Source organism: Labrus bergylta, chromosome 16 (assembly GCF_963930695.1).
Source record: "Labrus bergylta chromosome 16, fLabBer1.1, whole genome shotgun sequence".
In the NCBI taxonomy this organism is placed as follows: Eukaryota; Metazoa; Chordata; class Actinopteri; order Labriformes; family Labridae; genus Labrus; species Labrus bergylta.
In genome coordinates, this window is record NC_089210.1 from 15,469,597 (window position 1) to 15,484,946 (window position 15,350).

General features: G+C 45.7%; 1 protein-coding gene and 1 long non-coding RNA gene across 2 annotated transcripts in view; one reads left to right on the forward strand and one right to left on the reverse strand.

The window, feature by feature from the left end:
- Nucleotides 1-15,350, reverse strand: part of LOC109998096 (carbonic anhydrase-related protein 10-like) — a 58,822-nt gene that overhangs the window by 26,099 nt on the left and 17,373 nt on the right. Inside the window, exon 3 of the mRNA XM_065964877.1 lies at nucleotides 3,416-3,558. Within this exon, the coding sequence (XP_065820949.1) occupies nucleotides 3,416-3,558 (143 nt within the window). The remainder of the gene's footprint in view (nucleotides 1-3,415; nucleotides 3,559-15,350) is intronic.
- On the forward strand, nucleotides 13,838-14,210 carry LOC136183130 (uncharacterized). Its single transcript, XR_010668951.1, has 2 exons — nucleotides 13,838-14,027; nucleotides 14,123-14,210. It is a non-coding gene; the product is annotated as an uncharacterized lncRNA (long non-coding RNA).

Consider the following 15,350-nt stretch of genomic DNA (forward strand, 5'->3'; position numbering starts at 1 on the left):
TATCTGCCTCCAAAAATCATCCATCCATCCATCATCTCTTCTGCCGGGGTCACAGGGGGACTGGTGCTGATCCCAGCTGTCATTGGTTGAGAGGTGGGGTTACACCTGGTCAATCAAAGTGCTGATAAAGACAAAAAAACACTCGCATACACACTCATACTACGAGCAATTTAGAGTCACCTGTGAACCTACCAGTATGTTTTTAGACTGTGGGAGGAAGCTGAACATCCAGAGGGAACTCTTTATGCAGACGGGCCTCTCAACCAGGGATTCCAACCAGGAACCTTCTCGCTGTGAGGTCACAGAGCGAACCACAGATACCTGTATCTCCTGATCTCACACATGGCAGCTGGCTGACGCTGTCCCTCTTTGCATTTGATGCTGATTCAGACGAGTGACGTTTATATAGGTTATATTTAATTATCGTGCGTTTCTTCTTGTTGGTGTAACCTGATCTGAGAAGGTGAACATCCTGCTGATACACACATCCTGTTCCTCCTGTGAATCAGACGAGTGTTTGGGTAACTCTGCACAACATGAGGAGCTTCATCTCTGACCTACATCATCATCTCTGCATTATTTATATTAATCTTTAATGGAATGATTACACACACACATTCTAACTGTTCTATTTCTGCACTAAATGAACCCTCGCGTTGAGCTGCAGCACAGATAGAGTTTTTCAAACGAGCTGTGTTCCAGTGTTTCTCTAATCCTCACGTTTCATTGGCCCGGCTGACCTACATTCTGCCGCCGCGTGGATTAACACGGCTTGATCTTCTGCTGACACTCATCTGATCTCGGAGCATCATTAGTCAAGTCTAATGATGTCATGGTGATGTCATCGGGGTTGTTTTCTGTCGCTCTGACCCTGGAGAGTGAGCATGTGTAAAGACAAACGGTGTGAAAGGAAAGATTAATTTATGCACAACCATTCAATGATTAATTTTCTGTTGTTGTTGATTTCTGTTCAGCTGCTCGTCTGAAGAAGCGTTACTTTTCAGTCGGTTTCAGTGTCGCCGCCCTGCAGGGAGACTTCATGACGATGTCTGTAATTATTAAAGTTGGAAAAGTTCAACTGGAAGAAAAGAAGGCCGTCAGTAATCAGACGGTTCTAGTCGTAATGCTCCTCAGTGAAGGAAACAATGTAAAAAGCAGCGGCGTATGTGCTGAGATCAAAGCTACCTGCAGTGATCAGACGCAGACGTGATGAATCATCATTCCTGACTCGTTGAATCAAAGACTCGGCGTTGTTGTTGCTGAAATGTGGCGTCAGTTTGAAGTCTGGCTCGCTGTCAGGAGGAGAATGGACCTGGAAGCTGTGATTAAACTTCTGTCTGAAACACTGAAAACTTTGATTTGAACGGAGCGCTGACAGCGAGCGACTCTTCGGGAGGAAAGTGTAAGGTGTCAGGAATGATGGATTCTTCGCCGTGCGGGCGGTCACACTTCATTTATGACTCTTATTAAAGATTCTGAACATTTTGCCGCTCTGACTTTAAAGACAAATGAGTTACACTTTTTATGCAAATCAAAGAAAAAGAAAAGCGTCTTTGTCTTCAATCTCTCACACTTTAACGTGTTAAACGGAGGTTAAGCTGGAGTCAGGTGTCACATCTGTCACGACCTCTCTCTCTCTACGGTGACGTGTAAAGTAACCACGAAGAAAGATGCTCAGTTTAAAGGTTAAACTACGGCGGCTGACAAGTTCAAACACACAACACCGTATGAAAAGAAGACTTACATTAAAGGTCACATATTAAATAGTCTTCTCCATGTTCCTCTAACTCTAACATCTAGTCTGTCTACCTGCTCAAACAGGCCGTTTGGAGATGTTCCCTTCATGACATCACAAAGGGCAGTAACCCCTCCAAAGCCTCCTATTGGCTGACAGCCTTCCTGCCGCCTCCTCTTTGCTCCTCCTTCTGCACGCCGCTGATTCAACCCTCCTCCAGCCGGGCTCCTCCTCTGAACCTGTTCTGACTTCATCGTGTCATGCCGTTGTCATGGAGACGGTGTTTGGGTTTCTGCTGCTGGAAGGGGCAGGGAGACCCCAGAACAGAACCCCGCCGCCAAATATAAATAATTGCAATGAAGTATTTTTTTTTATCAAAGTTGTCCTGACTGAAATATAAATGTAGACACTGTTTTTTCCTCTGCAGATTAAACTGAAACATCTTTACACATGTAGCTCATAAACATTTAAATATCTCATAAACAGATAAAAAGTTCAAACGGCGTCTGGGGTCTTTTGTTGGTTTTTGGATCAAGCTGTTTCAGAGTCAGGCTGAGAGGTTTAAAAACAGGTTAGCGTTGTTTTTTTGTTCATGTGAGTTGTGTGCACACTGATACTCTTTTTACAACTGAAGTTCCTAACAGATCAATAACGTTATTTGAAGTTGAAGTTGTCTTTGTTGTAGACAGAGCTCCCTCAACCTTCATCGAGGTGATCGGGCACTTCTACCACCCGACGTCCCCGACGCCCAGCCTCCACCATCAGACTGAGTCGCCGTCCTCATTCCTGCACGTCCTGCTCCGACCTCCACCTCAGCGGCGAGGAAGTGTGGACAACAGGAACGAGAGGAATACAAAGGAGGAATCCTTCTTCCTGCATCTTATCCCCTCTCCCCCCCCATGTTTCTAAACAATGAGTACGGTCTGTTTCCCGCTCTTTGTAAAGCGTCTCGAGATTACACATTTGGCGCTAATCAAATAAAGATTGATTTAATGTGCATCGTGTTTGCGAGGCAGTGTGCTGAAGTTCACTCTGTGTGATTATTTATGAAGAACTAATGGAAACTGGTCTGATTTTACTGCTGATGACTAAATGTAAATCCTTCATTAAGGTTTCCAGAGTGTCGGGATACGAAGCTCATTAAGAACATGTTTAATATGCTCTGAGGACGGTTTCTGCTGCAGCGCTCAAAGGGTTAATGCTGTCATGTAACTCTGCTCAGTGTATGTATTTACTTCCTCAGCTGTGACCCCTTCCTTTAAGCTGAAGATATCCTCCGTGTGACATCATCTAAATATGGCCAATAACAAGAAGACAGCGGCGAGCAGCAGAGCGGGTGCAGTGTACCACATCTCTTAAATCCCTCTTTTAGCCGTGATGGCGCTCACTCTGGAGGGGATTTTTCCTGTAAAGATTAACTGTGATTGCTGGGTAAAGGGGCTAAAATTGTAATGCCTCCTGAGCCTGGTGCTGCATTCAAATGCAGCTGGGAATATAAAACCTCCTGTTCTGGATGAAAACCTGAGTTTCTCTGTGTCTGGATTTAGAGACGGCGTCCCGCTGCGGAGCTGTCAGAGGACGACCCTCCGGCTTCTTGTCTCAGTGTCTGATGAGATCTGACGGTCTGAAATCTGTCGAGGAAACCTTTCTCATCCTCACACAGAGGGGGGCGGAGCTTACCTTTCGTCCTCCCGTGTTGAGCCTCAGAGGGGTCAGGTAGGGGTCGAAGATCATGTGGCTGGTCTCGATGTCGATTGGGGACTGCCTCTTCCCGATGGCGCACAGATTCCAGGCTGAGTGCACCAGACCCCAGAAGGATGGGACTGAAGAGGAGGAAGAGGAAGAGGAGGAAGAGGAAGAGGAAGAGGAAGAGGAAGAGGAAGAGGAAGAGGAAGAGGAAGAGGAAGAGGCAGAGGAGAGAGGAGAGAGGAGATGAACAGTAATTAGTGTGTTTCTGCTTCTGCAACATCAAACCATAGAAAGTGAGAAAGAGAGCTTCATTATGTCGGGAGAGGAGAAACAGGGAGTTTAGTAAAAAGTGGATTTACATACGGCTTCATTAAAATCACAGCTTTCATTAAAGTCTGCAGGGAGACAGACTTTATTATTACAGTGTGTCTGAAAAGTTCTCCTCTTCAGATTTACAGCTAATAATCTCCTCCAGTGTCTCTGTGTGACCTCTCCAAACGGAGCGATGTGAGTGCACTCGCAGGAGGTGACCTCGGAGTGCTCACAGGTCTGCATGTCTTGCTGATTTAAAGGGTTTCTACAGACTGGAGGAGGTGAAAGGAGCTTTTATTAAACAATATTGCAGCAAACATTAAAGGTTTCAAACCTCCATGATCAGTAAAAATGTATGAACCCTCAGCCTTACAACAACAGGTCAAAGGTTCAACTCTAGGTAATAAAGCTTTTTCTGCACACTTTGTTTGGTGGACGCCTACATTACCCACGATGCAACAGTTGGGGCAGAGGTTAAAGCGTGTTTTGCTGGTTGTAGTTCATGTTAGCATGGAGGTATAAGACGACCTTTTGAACCAGGAACATGCTGTACATGGTCTCCAGACTCCATGAACAGAAATCCATGAGGACCCATCTCTCTGGGATCCTTTCTGTATCGTTGTCAGACACGTTGGGCGCCGCGCGCTCGGCCCACTTGCAACATACTGTGCTGAAGCTAGATGCTGGCAATTCCAAAACTTTCTTTTCCCAATATTAATTTCAATTAAAAACAAAGAAAAAAGTGTGTCTCATTACATGTGAGTCATAAGTACTTTGTTACCATGGCAACTGAAAAGTAGACGACCCAGGCGCCCAATTTGGGTTAATTTCCTTATTTTTTAATAATGTCAAAAACTGTTGGAAATATTTTGGTTCCTTTAATCTGCACCGAACAATCTGCCAACATATTTCTACAGTGAAGACAGTCTGCAGGAGTTTGTCCCCGCAAAGATTCATTTCTCTCCTTCACACCTCATTAACACACCTGTTGTATAAAAGGTAAAGTTTGTAAACACAACATTCAAATATGGCCCCTCCTCCTGGGCTCATCTCCCCCAGAAGCCCCGCCCCCTGCAGGATGTAGTGTGTACGTTTACTGTTTGTACCTACACTGCAAGCTAACGCACGCTAGCAAAAGCTAACCGCCGGTGTCTGTCACCTTCCTGTCCAACAGGAAGTAGTCTGATTATATTTTCTCTTCTTTGCTGCTACGTCCACGTCTGTCATATTTACCGGTTTGAATCCACTCCTAAACTCACCTGCTGCGCTGTCATTGGCTGGAGGAAACACACCAGCTCCACCCACAAACGTCCCGAGTCAACCAGAACAAAGCAGGACAGTAAAATCCAGTCAGAGGACAGAGTCTCTGCAGACACAGTCACCACCACACATGTACAGAGGCCCAGAAGGGACAATGGAGCAGCTTCACTTTAGGAGAAGTCTGTATTTTATTTTGAAGGAGAAGTCTGTATTTTATTTTGAAGGAGACAGGATGCTGACTCTACCTTCAGTACTTCATCATTAAAACAACATGTATCGTTTTCAAACATGTCAAATCAAAAAGATTTGAAGTTTTGAAATATTTATATGAAATATGATATATCATCAGGAGCAGGAGTATCAGATGCTGCAGACCAGACGAGGATAACAGACTGATCTGTGATCTGAACACGGCCAGATGTGCGTGACATGACCTTACACTGCAACGGACAGCAAGCAAGAGGATGACACACACAGACACACACACTGACACACACAGACACACACACTGACACACACACACACACTGACACACACACGCGAGAGGGCTTATCACGAGCTAAACTGTCATAATGCTTGTCATGGAGGAGCTTAACGACGGCTGGGAGTGTAAAACAGATGTCATGACGATCAGAAAGCTCATCAGCAGAGTCGGTGTGATCCGATCGGACTGAAAGAGGGAAATGTTGAAATGAAATGAACGGAGCTCATTTTGTGTCATTTCTGATGCATATGAGGCTCTTTGGCAGCTGTTTTCATATTCAGAATCACACCTGGGAGCTGCCCACTGTCTGTCTCTCTGTCTGTCTGTGTGTCTGTCTGTGTGTCTGTGTGTCTGTGTGTGTGTCTGTCTGTCTGTCTGTCTGTGTGTCTGTCTGTCTGTCTGTCTGTCTGTCTGTCTCTCTGTATGCCTGTCTGTGTGTCTGTCTGTCTGTCTGCCTGTCTGTGTGTCTGTCTCTCTGTGTGTCTCTCTCTGTGTCTGTCTGTCTGTCTGCCTGTCTGTGTGTCTGTCTGTCTGTCTCTCTGTGAGTCTGTCTGTGTGTCTGTCTGTCTGTCTGTCTGTGTGTCTGTCTGTCTGTCTGTCTCTCTCTCTCTCTCTCTTGGTGTGTTCAGAGGAGAGTAGTGACAGATGTGTCAGCCCTGACCTGCAGAGTGCAATCCTGACCCTCACTCTGCACACAGCCGACAAAAACACAGTTATATCATCCACAAACACACACACACAAAGTTTATATATTTCCTCATACTGTGTGATATTATCGTATTTATTCTGCAGAAAGTCAGAGTGAGCTGATGTGAGAACACAGCAGGATATAATCAGGAGAATTCCCCTGGAGCCAGTGGGAGGGGGTGGTGACCTTTATTCCCTGTGATCACTGCACGACCATAGACTGTCTGCACGCCACCTCTACCATCCCCGTGCTCTAATCAACCTGCTGCTGCATGTTTCCTGTTCTCCAGTATGTTCTTCTCCACTCTTTAGTTCACATTGAGATTCTGTGAGGTGCATGTGTGAACAGCCAGGTCAGGAGAATCTCCGGAGCAGTCCCTCTGAAATGATCTTGATCTTTTCAGGAGTTTTCAGCTCTCTGTACACAAAGGTTTGGATGTCGAGCTGGAAGGTTAAACCTCAACAATCATTTCATTTTGACATGGAAAGGTTCATGATCATCAAGAGATGATCCAGAGCTGCAGACAGAAACAAGCCCTGAACCTCAACGGGGCGAGCAAGAAAGAGAGAGAGGGAGAGAGAGAGAGAGAGAGAGAGTAGAGAGAGAGAGAGTAGAGAGAGAGAGTAGAGAGAGTAGAGAAAGAGAGAGAGAGAGATAGTGAGAGAGAGAGAGGGAGAGAGGAAGCCCTGAGGGTTCACCGTCTTTTTTTATATTTATAAATCAGACTGAGTTCAAATGGTGGAAAAGAGAGAGAGAGAGAGAGCGCGAAACAAGGGAGAGTGAGGAGAGAGCGAGAGACGGAGGAGGAAGAGAGCGAGACAGAGAGAGACAGAGAGAGACAAAGACAGCGCGAGAGAGAGAGCGAGGAGAGCGAGATAAAGAGTGAGCCCGAGGATTTGCTTCTTATAAACGGAGACTCCTCTGTTTGGTGATAAAAACAAACCTCCACGTCTTCATTCTGAATGTTTGCTGCTGATGGAAGAGAGATAGAAGCGAAATGTAAAGACGTGGGCGCTTGACGATTTTCTCTTCTTGTAGTTAAGATGTTTATAGGTGAACATAAACACTGAAACCTTAAACGCAGAATTCACAGGCGGCTTTTTACTATTCAACGTTTCATTCTGCTCCTTAAGGAAGGTATTGTTATATGTTTACAAGTAAGAATGATTTTTAACATGAAGGTAAACGTTAGGCGTGTCTCAAAGTCTATTTTCCTGACCAAGCAGGCCTTGCTGGAAGTTCTCTGACCGGCCTAGACGATGTTTGACCACAGACTGTCCCCCGTCTCTTCCTGCAGGGGGCGCTGGAGTCCCATCGATGGCGGTCTCCATGCTGGAAATGCTGTCTCAGTTTAACTTTCAGTCAACCTAACGACACGCTGAGAGCTGGAGCTGAGGCGGGTTTTAAACCTCCTGACAAACCGTTACACCGCACCCACCTGTCAATCAGGCCAGCTACACGCCTTATTGTGAATAACTCTTATCCTTCATCAAATCAAAACTGATGAGTCATTCACCCCCCGTACAGTGTGTGTTGATTGAGACATGAGCTAATCACACCTATTTGGTTTTTTGAACCAGGCTGTAAACATGTTAATTTCTGCTGTAAAAACAGCTTTTTTAGAATGGATGTGTATGAGACTTCCTGTGCTTCTGCAGCCAGCCTCTAGTGGACACTCAGGGAACTGCAGGATTTTACACTTCAGCATTGGCTTCATGTTTCTAACAGCGGAGGTTGCTGCCTGGGTTTGAGGCCCGAGCGGGGGGACTGCGTGTTCTCGATGATGCACTCTCTAAATGAATGTTCCTCTCTGATGTCAGATCGTGTCGGAGCGAGCAACCTCGGTCAGAAAACAGCCGCCATTAAGCAGATTGGTTAGCTGTAAAAATATGAGTTTTAGCACTTTGAGGATTGATGTGTCACAGCGGGGACACAGTCACACAGCGCTGCAGACGCTCACATTAACCTTTCCTGTTCTTTCTGGAAGCCATTCATCCCCCGAAATGATTTCATTATCAGCTGCTGCTTCACTGGAAGAACTAATAGAAATCCCTTATCACACATCCGCTGTGTGTGTGAGCTCCGACACACGCTCTCTGTTTCTGTCTGTCAGAGATGAAACAGAAGCTCCGGCGGTGTCTTGAAAAGTTTTGGGACGTTCTCTCCTTTCCTTTAATCTTTATTAATGTTCTTTGTTGCTCTGTCAAACACATCACACCAGACTTATCCCCGACAAGTTTTTATAAATAAATATGTCTGACTGCTTTTAGACTGAATTTACTCATTTTCAGAGAAACTTAAAAAATTCATGACTATGTTCCTGAATTGTGCCCTCTCATGATGTCTTGGAGATCCAATCGAACGTACCGTTAGAGAGACGCAGAGGGTTCAGTTGAAGTTCAGATTCAAAGACGTTCTCTTAAAGCAGATCAGGAATCAACCACTAGGGGGCTCTTGGAAAACATGAGCCAAAGACCCCCCTAATGATTCACCCCTCCACAACTTGTACCTTCACTTTCAGTTCAAGTTTTAATGAGTGAGTAAGCGTCTATAATTTATTGGCTGAAAGTCGTCTACCTCATCAGGAGGGAGACGTTTGTTCAACTTGTGCGACTCCACATCGGTCATCAAATTTTAACCCGGGTCGACTAACTGCTGAGTCGTCTCCAAACCAACAAAAGAAATCACAAACCTGTCCTGAAGTTTGTCCAGTAAAGTGTTTTTGTTATGCATGACTGAGACTAAAGAGCTGATTTAGAAAAGAAGTTCTCCGGACCTTTAACAAATAAATCACTTCAACTGATCGAGCGCCTCGGCCTGCGGGCGTCCTGAGGGGTGCCACACGGGCGGCCAGCCAAGATGATTTGTCTAAAGATGCTGCAGAGCTTCACTTTTGTGCTTTTACTAGTTATTTTTCTGCGTGCAAAGCAAAACATAACTACAGCTTGTAGATTTGAATATTTCAGATCACAGCATGAGGTTTTCTTTAGGGGCAGAGAAATGATGACTTTACTGAGTTTACAGTAACGACAGTTTTTACCTGCAGAATCAGACCTTTGAAATATGACAGAATGACTTTAAGTAGGAGGAATCTTTTTTGCTGTTTTTTTTTTGTGCAGAATAGTGAACACAGAAGTAGAATTAAAACATGCAGGTGTTGGATTTCAAAGACATCTGCATGCCAAATTGTTAAATGTAGAGTCTGAGTGTGAGTGCAGGACTCAGAGTGCTGACCTCAGTGCTCCTCGGTGCAGACGAGCCGTGGAGTTCGAGCGTGTTTGAAAAAGCTGCTCTGAGAGGAGCTGAGAGAGTCCTGCATCACATCTGTGTCAGTGTGAGTACAGCCTGTCCTGTAAACACACTGAATCCATTAACATCCTACTAACCGCACACACATTAACACAGCTCAGAGGCTTAAGAGGCCGTAACCAGTCTGACCCATAACACACACACACACACACACACACACACACACACACACACACACACACACACACACACACACACACACACACACACACACACACACACACACACACACACACACACACACGCAGAGAGATGCATGGTGCATGTAAAGAAGGTGTGTTCACATATTGAAGAGTGGATTATGTTGTGTGCAGGATTTCCTGAAAAGCAGAACCTGACTGACAGATTGATGGTGTTAAACAGGAAGTCCCGAGTCAGAGGGTCATGACTCCTTGCAGGGACGTGGAGCTCGTGGTCTCCAGAAGACATTTCTATGACATCATGACTCCTCCCAACAGATGTACCACGCGTTCAAAGCCGAAAAGCTGGAGGAGCGTTACAGCTGCAGGGACGGTGAAGGACTTTCATCGTCTAAGGAGATGAACACTCCTCCACCCTCGCTGGTTGGTGGAGGAGGCGGGAACTATTTGGAAGTAACGAGAATGAATCACCGTGGGAAAAACAAGCCAACTGATGAGCACAGAGGACGCCGTCTCACATGAACCCTTCAGGAACATTTCAGCTTTCAGACACATGAAAAAGGAGACGAGAGATCAATCTGCTAACATGTAAACCTGGAGAATCTGTGTTTGATCTGCGTGATCTGGGATGACCTGGGATGATGACCTGGGATGACCTGGAATGATGATCTGGGATGACCTGGGATGATGACCTGGGATGATGACCTGGGATGATGACCTGGGATGACCTGGGATGACCTGGGCTCACATTGTGTTTGTTGTCATGTCATTTGTGTTTCCTGCGTTCAGAGCGTTCGCCCTGCGGCAGAATCTTCTCCGAGGGGTTTAGTCCAATTTGCAGTTTTTCACACGAGAGAGCTCAGAAAAAGTTTTCCAGAGCTCGAGTCTCTCGCTGTAACGACGCCGGCTGTCGCTGAAACTGTGAATAAATAAATAAGATTGCGTGATGCTTTCAAACAATGATGTAACTCCACTGTAATCCACATTACTGTCTGTCTGCTAATCCTCATTCTGCTCACACACTTCTTCACCTCCACACACACACACACACACACACACACACACACACACACACACACACACACACACACACACACACACACACACACACACACACACACACACACACACACACACACACACACACACACACACACACACACACACACCCCGTTTCCCAACTAATATCTTTCAGGGTAAATAAATGCTCTTCATTCGGGTGAGCACAAACTGCTCAGTACCCAAAGTCTGGACCCTCTGGACCCCCTGGACCCTCTTGACCCTCTGGACCCTCTGGACCCTCTGGACCCTCTGGACCCTCTGACCCCTCTGGACCCTCTGGACCCTCCTGACCCTCTGCTGACGACACAATGCAGATGTCGTTTTAAAGTTTTATAAAATCTCGTCCCTGAGATCCAGCGTCCTCTGAGCTCAGGAGAATCCATATCTATTCAAAGGTTTCACAATCCGGCTCCAAAGTTTAGAACGAAACGCCCCGAGAATAAACTCATGACGTCTCCGACACGAGCAAACAAAGGTCAACATCTAGACGGGGGGATCTGAGAAAGAGATATGTACTAAAAATACGTAAAGAAAGCGGCCCTGAGTTCTGATCCAAACTTTAGTCTGATTTCTGAATGAAAGAGAAGAATTGATTTTCTCCGAGCAGCTTCACAAGAGGGGCAAACATCTTTTTCCCCAAACAGCGAGAGAAAAAAAATAAGAGACTCTGAGTTTTAAATACATGATGCAAACTGTTCATCCTTTAAGCGCTGCAGAGTCAGAGTGATTGTGATTGGTCGGGCAGATTCAGAGAGTCAGAGTGATTGTGATTGGTCGGGCAGATTCAGATAAACATCATCAGTGTTAAAAAAAAAGGTCAGACTCCCACTGTGTGTTCAGTCTCCTCTCTGGTGAGGTTACATTTCTTTAAATCACACGGGGTTGCATCAGATCATCAATTCACACTTTGAAACTTTGAACAGCACACACACACACACACACGCACACACACACACACACACACACACACACACAAACACACACACACAGGTGTGGAGCTGCAGAGAGAATGATCTCATCGCTGGAAGTTTTCCAGGAACATCCTGATCTTCTCCTCCTTTCACCCCGAAACTCTGTTCTCAGAGTGTGTGTGTGTGTGTGTGTGTGTGTGTGTGTCTGAGATGGAGTGAGCAGGTGCAGCTGGTTGCGTCTCGGGCCCAGGTGTGTGTGATCAGCGTGAACATGACCCAGAAAGGTCCTCTGATGATTTGTCTTGTTATGAGCAACACACACACACACACACACACACACACACACACACACACACACACACACACACACACACACACACACACACACACACACACACACACACACACACACACACACACACACACACACACACACACACACACACACACACACAGGCCGATTTTCTTATGACTCATCCGTTTTGATTTTATGAAGGGGAACAGTTATGCTTAAAAGGAAGTGTAAGCCCCGCCTACACCTCCTTGTCTGTTTCTGGTCGATCTAAGACAGCAATCCCAATATCATGACCGCCACCGTTGACCTTCAAAATGCCTCTTCAGAATTCAATGGGTGACATCAGTGAGGCTACGTCCATGTTATATACACTCTGTGAAGCTCCAGGTTTCTGTGACTCTTCTGATCAGTAGTGTGAACTTCCTGTTTTCTGGGAAGTGAACTTCCTGTTTTTATGAATGGCGTGTTTGCAGAGAGAGAGTGTTACAGATGTCTCTGCGTCTGTAGGGATCCTTTCTGTAAAGTAATTAACCTTTTCTTACTTTGATTTATTCACAGATCATTGAAAGTCCAGCAGGAGGGATTAAGATTCCACTTTGAGCAGACAGCAGTCTGAAGTGGGTCAACCTGCGGCCTCCTGAACCCTCCTGACAGTCAGAGCCTCAGACGGACGCCAGGGACCGAGAGTCTCTGCTGCTTTACATGAATGTAGGACGCTTTAAACCACGCCCACTTTTTCAGACCAGGACACATCGGGTTCAAATCCCACCATCTATCTATCTATCTATCTATCTATCTATCTATCTATCTATCTTATGAGATGCTGAGTCTCATGAGGCAGACCACTCGTCTCTTCAGCACGTTTCAGTTTCCTGCACAGAAACACGAGGGACGACTTGCGGGACACATCGATATCGCTGAAGAGCTTTTCTTGTTCCAGAAAATAAACGAGTTTAAAAAGACGACTGTGCTGTCCTGATCAGGATGCTAACTGACAAATAAAGAAGGAGAAATTAAACAGATCCTGAAACTCCTGTCAGGATCGTCGTCTTTCTTTAATGAACTCGTTTTAAATTCTCTTTAAAGACTCGTCTCTCTGACAGGACGATTTCAAACATTTAAAAACCTGTTAAGGAAACGTTAGTGTTCTTCAGAGAGATCGAGGCTTTCACTCTGTTTCAATCAAAAACTTTCTCTTTTAGAATTCAACAGAAAGACGCCCTCAAGTCTGAACCATTACATGCCTCCCGTTCTGCACATCCGTCCACGTCGGGTCACAAGTCGACCCAGACGTCTCTCTGTGCGGCGAGCTTCAGGTCCAGCTCCTCCCGGGGCGAAGACGAGAGTGAGCGCCGCGACTCGGTGAGCAGACTGTAAAGAAGCAGAGTGGACGAAGGCCGACGAGCCGCTTTTAAACTCCAGACAGTCGTTTAATAAATCAGAGCGTAACGCGTAATCGTCGAGCTCCATTTCACAATCGACTCGGAGTGAGCGGAGTGGCGCCGTTGGCACGATATGGAGACGGACGGCGTGCGTGATGTGGAAACAGGAGCGTTGAAGAGTGGGAGAGAATGCTGCGTGCAGGATAATAAATGTAAAAATTTAGAAAAATCAATTCAAAGGCTTCAGTGCTGCGTGACCTTTGACCCACAAACACAAAATATTATCATCCAATCAGAATCGAGTGTTTTACTATCAAAACATCTCTGACTGAGGATTCTTCTCTCGTGTCTAAAAGTATTAAATATCCCGTTTATTTTTTTTCTGTTTCACTCCTTAAATCTGCCCAATCATACGGACACAAAGACGGAGGAGGTTTAATCCTGGCAGAACAGACTCGCTGGAAATATGAGGAACAAATCAGAGCGGCCGTTTAAATGAGTCCGTCTGTGGTCAAACTAAAGATCAGAGCGCCGAGGGAATATCAGACTGATGCAACGACCCCAGAAGACCCGACCTGTTCTCTCCATCAATCACACCCTCGTCTCCGCCTGAATCAGAACACAAAGTTCTTCTTCATGGAAAGACGCCGACCTGTTCTGCTCTTCAAACGCGACTCGATCCAGCCTGCCTCATTAGCTCTTTTTTTCAGATTTTTTCTTCTTGCAGGATTTCGGGAGATGGACGGCGCTTTGCCTCGGGGTGAGCTCAGACGGGCCTTCATATGTTCTTTAAATAAAGTCTGAAGTTGGTGTAATTTACTGAAACAGTTTGTTTTCTTCTTCTTCTGGTTTCAGACTGTGACACCTTTCAGTGTGTTTACATGGAGGAGGCTCCTCAGGCTCAGAATAATGATGATCCAGAATAAAATGCAGAGGAAGATCACGCCCTCGTGTGTTCTGTGTTCTGTTTTAAGCCCCATGTATTTTAATTGGTCGTTACTTGAATCTCTCGCAGCAGAAAGTTTCATTGACGATCTGTCGGTGAGTTAAAATGTTTTTATTGAAAGTTCCTGTAACCGGGAAGTCGATCAAAACATCAGCATGAAGGAAGGTGGAGGAAGAATCATGTTTAAAAGAGGAGCAGAACGATGAGCCTTTGAAAGACTATTGCAGCAAATAAAGAAGATCTATCACAAAGTTAATTTACAGAAGCTGAGGAACAGGCTGTTATTCTACACTAAACGTCTCCACTCTGTCCTCTGTGGCTCCTGCTGCTGCAGAATCACTCTCTCCACTTTCCAAGACTCATGGACGCTGCAGTCCGATGTGATTTTATTAAATCATGATTAAGAAGATGTCTCTCTGCTGCAGTTAAATCTGCAGAAACGAGTTCAAAGAGTTAGCTGTAAGTCTCCATTACTGACTCTGAATATGCAATCAATGATCTAAAAAGTAGCTCTTTAGATTTTGCTTTATATGTCTTTAAAGGAGCAGTATGCAACTCTGACCCCTAGTGTTTAAAATGGGTACTGCAGCCTGCATGTACTGGGCAAGAGTCAGGGTTAGGTGGTCACCACTCGGGCGCCTGCAGACGACAAACACACTGACCCCTACAAACAGAACGTCTCCAGATTCAAAGCTTGATCCAGATCTACTTTTCTTCCTAAATGTGTTTCATCAACATGTCTGATCTGCAGCATCAGCGACTCTGCAGAGACCACTGAGGATATTCAGGGTCACGACCTTCCTGTGGTGATCATGAGGGACCAAAAGCCATCTGTTGTGTGTGTGCGTGGTGTGTGTGTGTGTGTGTGTGTGTGTGTGTGTGTGTGTGTGTGTGTCGAGGTCACTCCTCTCTAACCCCATGGTTGTCTCTCTCTCTCTCTCTGTATTCCTGTCACTCGTCCGTCCCTCCTGCAGCATATTTTCTCTCTTTATGTCCGTCTGTGACTTTGACTCCAGCTGTGATAACTCTAACACACAGACAAAGGTCACATTTAGAGACACACACACACACACACGCGCGCGCGCGCACGCGCACACACACACTCTAAAACCATTCAGTTTGAAATATCACAGCTTT